Source organism: Micromesistius poutassou (assembly GCF_964030765.1).
Source record: "Micromesistius poutassou genome assembly, chromosome: 7".
Lineage (NCBI taxonomy): Eukaryota > Metazoa > Chordata > Actinopteri > Gadiformes > Gadidae > Micromesistius > Micromesistius poutassou.
Window position 1 is genome coordinate 7,461,459 of NC_140277.1, and position 11,818 is coordinate 7,473,276.

Here is an 11,818-nt window from a genome sequence, read left to right on the forward strand (position 1 = left end):
TATTTTATCAAATTAATGCGTCTTCAAATGTCGGGAGAAATGTTATTAATAGTTAATGTGGTTGAGGATAATGTAATTATTGTGCAATAATTGTGGTTTATGAATAGGCCCATGGAAATGACATGTGTGATACGACATTGACGTGTGATATGCGTTAGGCTATGTAAAGTAAATCTGTTTTTTTGAAGAATAATTGGTAAACCAGAGCTGTTTCACATACTTATATTTAATTATGTACATTAATATACACATTTGTACAGTTGGGAATTTATAAATGTTAGGCTATGCATTCCAGTCAGGACATCATCCAAAATAAACAGAATATAGAGTACAGACATCAAGACACGGTCCACTTCAATTCAGTTTAATCTATGGTATCTCTCTAAAAGTAGCACGTATTGCATATTGATTTCAGCAGCACAATTCCGGCAAAATAACATAATCTGATAGACATTTGATATTCCTTTTTTCTTTCTTTAGTCAAAACACAATTACATACAATCCCTGAAGCTGACATGAAATCCATGGTTTACAATGATAGCATATTCTTTCTTTTTCTTTTAACGACACAGTTACGCTCAAGTACGCGCTTTTTCTCGCGGCTTCTTGAGATCACCACACGCGTCCTCGGGGACGGGGCGCCAAGCGGACTTTACAGGGGACTCTTGTGTTGCATAACGTAAATGGAGAACGAACGAGTATATTGATGGGAATGTACTGTCATGTCGTTAATATGGGCACTTTGATACTTCGACCGCCACTTCACGGGTGGCGTTATTACGCGTACTCCCCGCCCGAGGACTCCTCCTCGGAGTAGGAGCGCTGCGCAAACGTCTCCACGCCGTTCTCGTCTATGGTCGTGCACAGGCCCTTTCTCCTCTTCTCGCGGTCCTCCATCTTGATGGTGTTGTACAGTCCCGTCGGCCCGTCCTCCAGCAACATGTCGCGCGCCGAGAAGGACGGCTTCATCTGGGCCACTTTCCTCAACAGGATGAGTGCCGGTGCGTAAAGCACGTTGGCCAGGCCCATGCCCAGGTTCAGCTGCACGAAGCCCAGGTTGTGCACGATCTGTCCGGCGACGATGGGCCCCATCGCGTACGCCACGCAGTAGGAGATGTCCGCGATGGCGTACACGCTCCCGTACACTGACACGTGACGCACGTCCACCAGGAAGCCCAGGGTGGGCAGCAGCGCCGTGTCCACCAGGGCGATGCCGAAGCAGATCCCGCACAGCGGGATCATCAGCTGCCCGAAGTTCTTGCACGCGGGCACGGTGCACGAGCTGGCCCCGATGAACACCATGCCGATGGCCCCGTAGAACCACTGCAGGTGGGGGTACTTATCCGCCAGCTTCACCGTCAGGTACACGCCGAGCACGTGCGGGAAAAAGGCGGGAAACCACGTCATCCCGATCTCCCACTCGCTGGCGTTCATGGTTTCCTCCATCCAGTTGGCGATGGTGGGCTCGAGGAAGGCCAGTGGGATGTTGCAGGTGGTGAGCGCGCCGGCCACCACGGCGATGTAGGGGTCGAACATGAGCTTGTAGATGGGGGTCCCCACGGGCATGTTGGCCCTCTCCTTGTTGGAGAACGGTTTCAACACGGCCAGGCACATGATGCCGTCGATGAGGCATATGACGGCCAGGACCAGGAAGGGCACGCGCTTCCCCGCGAACTGGTAGAGGATGCCTCCAAACGGGGGCGCCACGAGGCTCCCGAAGGAGATGAAGGCCAGCGCGATACCCAGGGCTCGGCTCCGCTCGCGCTCCTCCGTGTACGTGTCCGCGATGAGCGCGATGCCCGCGGTGTCCGCGAACGCCGAGCCGAAGCCCTGCATGCTGCGCGCCAGGAACAGCGTCGCGTAATTCTCCGCGAAGGCGAACGTGAGCGTGGAGAGGAACATGACGTTGAGCCCGATGAACAGTGGGATTTCATAACCGATGCGGTCTATCAACGTGCCGCTGATCGGGTTGATGAGGAGCTGCAGGATGGCTTTGGACGCGAAAAGTACCCCGATCTGCAGGTCGAAGTTCCCCTTGGTTACTTTTGGGACCGTGCCGTTGGTGAAGTTGTAGTGCTGGACGGGACGGGCGTGTTCCGCTTCGATCTGCAGTTCTGCCAGGTAGTCGGGGATGATCGGCACGATCACCATGTACAGCATGTTGTCTAACAAAAGTGCAACACAAACTATGACCAGGATAATCCGTCTCTGGCGATCCGGGTTCTGCATGGCGGTGCCCAGCTGCTTACTTCGTTCACTCATCTGGGACAGTTTCATGGCGGCTGCTTGGGCCAAATTAGCCACCGCTGGCGCCTCCGGTTCACCCTCTGGCTCCATCACGTCTTGTTTTCTCCCGCTCGGAGACTGTTCTCTTGAGAAGAAGAAAAAAAGAAAACCGTCTCAACAGTCTGATCGAACTCTCTATCAGATTAGGCGCTCAAGGCGCATCTGCTCAATGTGGGTCTCTGAGTCGCTAACCTTGGGATGATTTCCCGTATGATTGACACTACCTTGCTCGCCGGCTGCGCCGTCTGTCATTGAATGCACATTTGGACTCCCGTGAATCGGACGCGTTTTATCCCCGTCGCCCGTCTTTGCTTCATTGTCTCTTATTCCGTCATTCGGGTGACGCGCGGGCCCCTTGACAGCATCCACTTCGACCAGCAGTCCGGGCTTTCCCCAAGTTTAGGGGATTCACTTGGCAGTCCAAAGGGGGGTTTCATTCACGCGCGCCGTGCCGGTGTCGGACTTCCAGCAGACCCTCCCAGACCAAGTCTCTCGGCCGTCTTCAGTCACCTGTAACGCTGTGAGCTATGTCATCATTCCACATCAACGGGGCTGGTTTTGTTGGCCGTGGCAGGACTACACATCACTGCGGTTTGTCGACTCCCTTAGGTGCCCCCCCCCCCCCCCCCACACACACACACACACACACACACACACACACACACACACACACACACACACACACACACACACACACACACACACACACACTTCCCTCCTCCCATCTTCCGCGAGGGCGTGACGCATGCATGCACAGCCTCGATGCCCTCCGCTATATGTTTTATACTAATTGGAATAAGGGGATGGACGAAAAGCGCGAAGTCACCAAATGTCTTGTTTTTGCTTCTCCTGCTCGCACGTTTTGCATGAACACACACACGGTGAACCTGAACCACATTGGGTCGCACGTAAAAGGAAAATAACTTAGTCGGAGTTATACATACGAAGGAATACATACAAATGTTGCATGTAGCCTACACATCCGAGCAGAATTTGTTGCGGCTATACTAACAATAACATTGCTCATTACACCACTTGGTTTTTATTTAGTTTATTACGCGTTTAATAAGGCCTACTTACTGACTAAATGACCGACAACAGGCAATTTGCCTGCTTATAGAACACTGGGAAAAAAAGGAGTGAAAACATATTCTGGATTAACCTTTAATCTTTAATCATCCTCATCCTCATCGTCATCCGTTTATCCGGGGTCGGGTCGCGGGGGCAGCAGCTCAAGCAGGGGGCCCCAGACTTCCTTTCCCGGGCCACATTGACCAGCTCTGACGGGGGGATCCCGAGGCGTTCTCAGGCCAGTGTTGAGATATAATCTCTCCACCTAGTCCTGGGTCTTCCCCGGGGTAATATTATCTTTAATCATATTAGTCAAAAACGCAGGCTATACACACGAGCGGGTTAACCAGTAGTTAACGTTGTTGGATCAGTGAGACTTCCCTGAGCGTTGCGTTAACACTGTTTAGTTATTGTATGAGGGCGCCATCTAGCGGTGCGTAATGGGCATCAGCCTCGAGTGGACGGAGGAGCGGATTGGAAATCCCGCAGAGCAGCATTGACATCTTGTGGCGGTTGGCTGAATTGTCACTAAAAACACATTACACTTAAATCACAGATTGTGTTTCTTAAAACCCCATGTAACCTGTCCAATGTGCATTGAAACTAAATTATACCAGTATATTGGTCAATTATGGAATAGGGTTAGGGTTGTAGAGAGAATTTATATTCTTATATAATATTCTTTTCCGACGCATTTAATTTCCAGGAGATTTATTTTGTCGCAGGTCGAAGGCTCTGTTTTGTGAAGAATAGATAGTTGTCCCATTTCCACCAGTAGATGTCGTGTAAAACACTTCAAACAGGACAAACGGACATATTACATACTACTAGGGTGACCAGATCCCAGTTCACCAGATGTGGGACAAAGACTACGTTTGTGTGGGACAATGTGGGATTCCAATGCATCAAGGTAGTCTTAAAGAAAAAAAAAAATGTATTCTGCCCCTTTGCTTATCACATTACTATGCTTTGCCATCTGGTCTATTCAGTAGCACATAACAGCCTGCAAATAAAAACGTAACAAATATATCTTATTTAAATGCAACTTTCCCGTATTCATAGACTGGGAAGCCTCCTTTTGAGCAACACGTTTTTTGTGAGTTTCGCATTGTCTGTGTCGTTTCACGTCGTATTCACCTCCGTGTCAAACGGAAAAATTACTCAAGCAAACTTCACACAAAACTTTACCAGACTCGCTTTGCACTGGTTTCACTCAGGGATATATAGTTTCCCAGTCTTTATTGTAGCTGCATTTCCTCTACTTAGCCGTAGGCCTACGGGTCGGGCTTTCCTCCATGCCTCGTGCTGCAAGCCGTTCTGACCTGATTTGCATCGTTTCTTGTTGGTGGGCACGCCCTTACCTATGTCCGCGTCCCAGTTTGATTGACATGATCAAACAGCCCGCCCCGCCCCCTGATGACAGCCCTCACTGCTGTCTCCACACGCAGCTATTTGATAAATGCCAAATTATAAAACACGCATTTCAAAAATCGAGTCTGACAGTCAATAACAATGCACGACAACGTCTCAATTTGCGGGACGTGTAAAAAGTAATGGAAATGCGTGACTGTCCCGCACAAAGCGGGACATGGTCACCCTACATGATACTACACGCATGAACTCGCGCAAGCGCGCGCGCGCACACACACACACACACACACACACACACACACACACACACACACACACACACACACACACACACACACACACACACACACACACACACTAGGGAATTATTTCCCTAGATGTTCTTATTCACAGCAAAATATCTACGCCTCTACCCGGCCAGTATAACAGATAATATACACATTCACACGCTTGTGTACACATGTGCGAATGCAATCCATTATGATAGTCTTTCTTCTATCATTGTTAATTTTATTAGTTCTTTCTGTCATTCCTTCTTTTGGACTTTCTATTCAAGCAATGCATGTTTTATTTTTATTGTACTGGTTGCTTTTCAGGGGGCGGAGTCAGACTGGCACTCATAACTGGATTGGCTGAGTTAGAGGATCAACATTTTTCCCCTTTTGATTCCGCTCTTATCTGATTTGAAACCAAGCTCGAGAGATTCAAGACCACTGTGTAATCTTTTGCATTTGCCAAAGTATTAATTTCTGACGGTCAGACAAAATCCCACATCATGTAGCCAAATGCACACAGCCTAAACATCACTGACGTGGACTTGAATGGAGGCCATATGTTAAATAACTGTTTCTATTTATAACGTGTGTTGTTGGTTGTTGGGGAGGACAACAACAACGACGACACACACTCAAATAAGCAAACTATTAGACAGCTTATGGCTGGAATTAACAGTTTAACAGTTTTGTATCGACAGCTGAAGTTCAATCCTCAAATTCAAAGAGAATTAAACAGGCGATAGCCTATTCCAAATTATCTAATGTAGTGCTGTAAATAATTCAAAGTCCTTGTTGTTTCACACCATATGGCATAGCAGGCCTATAGTCTTAAACGACAGGCTGAAACTGTGTCTGTTTTGGAAACTCTCAAAGTTGATTAACGGAGATGGATAATCCATGCAACTGAATGGATTGATGGCAGAAGATTACGTCACCACCACGACGCCTGTGAATAAATACAATTAATGTAATGAAAACCACGCTGCATTTGTAGTGTTGATGGCAGGAGTGAAGTAGATGCATGTCGATCAATACAGTTAAACAATCCACCTGTAGCCAAATCTATATGGTTGTGAAAAATAAGTTATTGCATTGAGAAGTGGAAACTGAAAAGGGGTGAAGCAGTTTAACCAATGTCGTAGTCTGGTAAGATATTGTCCTTGCTTACATCATGTTGTTATAGTCTTAATTGTATTGACAATGTTTGGAAGTACATCTACATCTTCTATCTAATCCGACACTTGGTTGGTTGAATGTTGTTCCAGCACTGGCTTCTGTGCAGGGATCACCACATTGTATAGTCCACTGTATACAGTTCAAAAGAATAGTTGACTGAATTAAAACAGAGGGCTTTCAAAGAGCAGTGACGCACGGCCCTGCTTTAATCCAGCTCACACTACAAATGCTAATCCTTTAAAATATACATTTCCTTCAATCAACAGTTGAATGAAACGCAAGATAAAGACAAAGACAGAGGACAAAGTATAGATTCAAATGTTATGCAAATATAATTAGTAATGGGCAACTGCAGCTTGTTAATACAAGTGTGCTTATGGTGAGACACCATGTTTACATCTGAGGGGCTGTTCCCAGCCAAGGTCCGTGATTGACTGGAGAAATACGAGCAGATGCTACCACAACATCACCATTTATTGTTCTGTTACTGCTGTGTGTGTTTGTGTGTGTGTGTGTGTGTGTGTGTCTGTGTCTGTGTGTGTGTGTGTCTTTGTTGTCCAATGGGAAATGGGGTGGTCAGTTATATAATCTGCTCCACATCGGACAGCCTAGCCCATCTATGAAGTCAACTGGTGGAGCCAGGGCAGAGGACTGACGTTTCACCTCCTTCCAGTGCCTGCCTGCCCCTCTGGGCCTGAGCTCCCTCACAAACCCTCAGCAGTTGCTGCTCGTTCAGCCCTCAGTACCAGGCAAAGGAAGCACTCCTGCATAATTGTAAAGCAATTTATTATTATGGTGAAGCAGATTGTTTTAATTTATGACACAGAAAATCATTCTACATTATGGCTAGGAAATCAGTCCCACCCCTCCCTCCAAAGCCACTCCCCTAAAATATGTGACTGGCTGGCTAGCTTTACATAGCCTTGTGGAGGACTCTTGTCATGTGGCATGAGTGCACTGGCAGAGTCTGCACACAGGTTACCAAGTAGGTAGGTAGGTAGACAGACAGGTAAGCAATCCAATAGTTTCATTCGGGTCTAATGAAATGGTTGGACGGGCTTATTACAGGGCCTCTGAAAGCCACAGATGCCAGATTTTTGTCCTTTTTTTGTCCGATTATTTGATTTACTGATCGTGATCGGGAGGAAAATAGAATTGCAACAAATATGAAATATAATGCTTCCAAAAATGATTGCTTAGCCTAAGCAAACCATTCTGTAATCGACTTACTATTACATTATTTTAACACATTATTATATTATTATATACAGTATAAGGACTGAGAATAATCTATATTATTGAAAATATGGGGTAGCCATATGTTTTGACAATGTAATATTTAGGTGGTGTTTGGATCGCACATCTTTCGACTCCTGTTGTGATCATATGGCAGCCTTGCTTTGTCACTGCAGGTCTTAGTTACGTAAACTGCCCAAAAGATATTTATAAATGTTTATTTTGTTCTGCCCCAGTCTGACGTGGGTCGTGTTCCTGTGTAATCCCCCCAACAAGCCCATATGAAAAGTTAATTGGTTTACCCAGCCCCCCCCCCCCCAAAAAAAAGAATAATCCTTAGCAAACTCTAAGTTCCTGAATCTGTTGGACAGGACAACTTCTGGGCTGGCAAGGGAAGTCAAAGCTGATAAAATAAGGACAGGAAATCAAAAATGAGAAAAATATACAGAAATTATGGTTTTCTGCCAGAGATTTGGATTGAAAGTATGCGATAATCCAGCTGTTTTTAGACTTGAACTGAGCCAAGGAAGAACAAATCTCTGAGCAATGTTATCTGTTATCAGCAGAAAAATATGCTGCTGATAAGAGCTGTGATGACGTGTCATCATGAAATGACCTGATGATAGGAAACTTTTGGGGTAACATTTCGACAACGTCAACATGTCAGTTTATTTGTGTGTACTTTTTTGTGTGATTTTGAGTGTGAGAATGTGTGTGCGTGTGGGTGTGGGTGTGTGTGTGTGGGTGTGGGTGTATGCATATGCATATGCATAAGTGAGTGATGATGTCAAGGATTTGGCTTTCAGTTCTAGGGTTAGGGGTTTCTATGGATTGGGATTCAGGGTTTGGTTTTTAGTTTAAGGGTTAGGGTTAGGGTTACCCCTTTTAGTCCAGTTTATTGTAAAAATTGCATGTTGCTGGTCTTGAGGAAAATAAGTACATGAATCATTTATTTCTATGCAGTGTAATAAGTACAGATGTGTATTGGCTTGTCTCTTGGTGCAAAGAAAACTCAACTATCCACATAATTGGTTAGTCTCTTAACTTAGCTAGCTATATATTGTTTTAAAGGAAATTTAGATACATCTCTCGGATGTAGACACCAAGAGTTTAACTTGGACGTATTGATCTGCAGTCACATGCTCCACACTAACCTAAACCCGGAAGTGTTTACACTTCTGTTTTTATTTATTTATTTAGCTATATGCTTTTGAAACGAAGAAAAGAAAAGCATGCACATCATTTGTTAGTTTTACAAATAACAGGATATTGATTTAAAATCTCAACATTTGTTTGTTTAGGCCTACTTGTATACAGTTTTAAGGGGAACCAAGAATTGAACTAGGGAACATTTGTTTTATCGTCAACTTAACAGTTGCCTTTTTTTTTTCCATTTACATTGTGGGACATTTTCTCGCCCATTGGAGGCAAAGGGATTAGGATGTGTGTTGCTCAGCTCCAAAGAGTATTATGTTTGTGAGTTTTTGTCAACAGTAAAGAGTGACTTTAGAAGCCCTGTCTCCTCGGACGCTTCATTGGTGGCAGCGGTAATTGGAGTGAGTTCTGGCTTTTGGAGCAGTTTTCTCTTTCGACAATTACTGAACTTTTTCAGTCGGTCCTGTTAGCCGGCTGACTACTGGATGGTGGATGCTTTGGAGCGGCATGTTCGGAGGAATAAAGCGCGACGTTGCGGACTGTGACATGGATGAAGATTATTTCAGGGAGGATATGGTGACAGTGAATGGTCTCCACGAGAGCGGGGGACCCGAGACACCACTGCTGGCTTCTCGCCGCGCCGGCTGGACAGCGAGGGCCACAGAGAGGTGCGCTTTTCAGAGGAATGTCCAACTATTGACTCTTACCTGGGCTATTTAGAGCCTGAAGTGCGTGACGCCATGGGACTGGTGGTCACACGCGCTGTAGCAACAGTGAAAAATGGATGCACTATGGCATGGCTACTCAACCCGACCAACCAGGAACTGAAACTGCGCCCTGGGTCTCACCTGGGGGTATTTCACCATGTTAATGACTGTGACATACTCACCCCTGCAGAGGTTTTGACTTCTCAACAGGTGGATGCCCCCCTACCTGATATAGCTGATGGTCCGCTGTCTGACGATCAGAGGCAGCAGCTGCAGGCCTTGCTGGGGAAACATCAGGGAGTGTTCAGCCCTGCACGGGGTGGAACAGGCAGCCCCAACCTGATCAAACACCACATTCAAACAAGTAACCACCCCCCAATAAAGCAACGGGCCTACCGCACTTCCCCTGACAAGCGGAGGGAAATAAACAGGCAGGTCCAGCGCCTTTTGGAGGATGGCATCATCGAGGAGAGCTGCAGCCCTTGGTCCTCTCCTGTGGTTCTCGTCAGGAAGAAGAATAATACATGGAGATTTTGTGTTGATTATAGAGGCCTCAAAGCTGTGACGATAAAAGATTCCCACCCACTGCCGTGTGTCGATGATACACTTGACGCCCTTGCGGGAGCCACCTGGTTCAGCACCCCGGACTTCTCAGACGGCTATTGGCAGGTGGAGGTGGCGCCGGAGGACCGTGAAAAGACTGCCTTCTCCACCGGCCAGGACCTCTACCAGTTCAGATCCATGCCCATGAGGCTCACAAATGCACCAGCGACGTTCCAGTGGGTTATGGAGCTGGTGTTAAAGGGGCTGCCATGGCACATCTGCATAGTGTATCTTGACGACATATTGATATACAGCAGGTCATTTGAGGATCATCTCTCTGCTCTGGGGGAGGTCTTCACCCGGATCGGAGCAGCTGGGCTACGGCTGAATGCCAGGAAGTGCCACCTGGCCCGGGACCATGTGGTCTCCCTTGGGCATGTCATCTCTACTGAGGGGCTTCGCCCTGACCCCAAGAACACAGAGAAGGTGGAGTCATGGCCTGTGCCGAGGTCCGCCACGGAGGTGCGTGCCTTCCTGGGGCTCTGTTCCTACTACAGGAGGTTTGTGAGGAGTTTTGCCCAGCGAGCCGCCCCCCTCAGTCACCTTACTGGGAAGGCTGTCCCGTTTCAGTGGACTGCAGATTGCCAAGAGGCGTTTGAGTTCCTGCGGGACGCTCTACGTGCTGAACCTATAATGAGTCACCCAGACTTCACTCACCGTTTCATTCTATACACAGATGCTTCCCAGGTCGCTGTGGGGGCAGTGTTGGCACAAGATGCTGATGGTCTGGAGAAAGTGGTGGCTTATGCTAATCACTCCCTCACAGTGGCCGAACGACGATGGTCTACGTATGACGGGGAGCTGTGGGCAATAGTGTGGGCGGTTCGTCATTTCAGACACTATTTGGGTCTTCGCCCGTTCACCATTGTTACAGATCACTGGCCGTTGTTGGGTCTTCGACGGCTTCCCATTGATAATGACAGAACGGGGTGTCGCAGCCGTTGGGCCCTGGAACTGGATCGTTATGACTGGGTAATCGTGCACAAAAGTGGAAGTCAACACACTAACGCAGATGCTCTTTCACGCAGACCCGACCTCAGTGCAGAGCTAATGGACAATGATTCTCCTGATGTTACCCACACTCTCGTGCACACAGGTACCCAAACAGTTATGGACAATGACCCCAGCTCCGTGTGCGCCATAGAGACTCCCACTTCCACCATGGTCCCTACAGCTGCCCCCAGCTCCAGCCCCAGCCCCCATTTGCCTTCTGACCCCCAGGCTGGTGTGGACCGAGCCTTGATCTACACTCTGTCACACAATGGCTCCAAGGACTTCACAGGCGGAGAGACCTTTCCAACGTGTCGCAGCCGACATACTTGAGTTCCCGGTCACCTCTAAAGGCAACCGGTATGTTTTGGTTGTTGAGGACTATTTCACTAAGTTTGTTAATCAGTATGCCATCGCTGATCAAAAAGCCACCACAGTGGCTGAGTGTCTCTTTCAGAACTACATTTTGGAACATGGTGTGATGGAAACGCTGCACACAGATATGGGGAGGCAGTTTGAATCGGATATGGTGAAACATTTGTGCAGGCTGCTGGGTGTGAAGAAAACTCATACCACTCCATACAATCCAAAGTCTGATGGTATGGTTGAAAGGTTTAATAGAACACTCATTGACCAGTTGGCTAAAACGCTCTTGTCATGTGAGGGAGAATGGGACTCTTTCCTGTTGCAGGTTGCTTTTGCATACAACACCAGTGTACACTCCAGCACCGGGTTCACGCCTTACTTCCTCACACACGGCAAGGAGGCCCGGACGCCGGTGGATGTGGTGCTGGGCCCGCAAGTGCGGGGCAGACCGGTTGATGGGTCCCCGGAGGACTTTGCTAGTTCTCTCCTCAGGCGCTTGGACACTGCTTTTAGTCAGACAAAGGAAAACAACATTGTGGCAAGCAGAAGGAAAGAGACTAGACTTTCTATGATACCAGGTTG

General features: G+C 47.5%; 1 protein-coding gene across 1 annotated transcript; it reads right to left on the reverse strand.

Moving 5' to 3' along the window:
- Nucleotides 1-777: 777 nt before the first annotated feature.
- On the reverse strand, nucleotides 778-2,337 carry slc18a3a (solute carrier family 18 member 3a; the record flags this gene model as incomplete). The annotated part of the gene is made up of 1 exon (XM_084470718.1): nucleotides 778-2,337. One exon carries the CDS (start codon nucleotides 2,335-2,337, stop codon nucleotides 778-780), a length of 1,560 nt encoding a protein of 519 aa, XP_084326844.1.
- Between the last annotated feature and the right edge of the window lie 9,481 nt (nucleotides 2,338-11,818).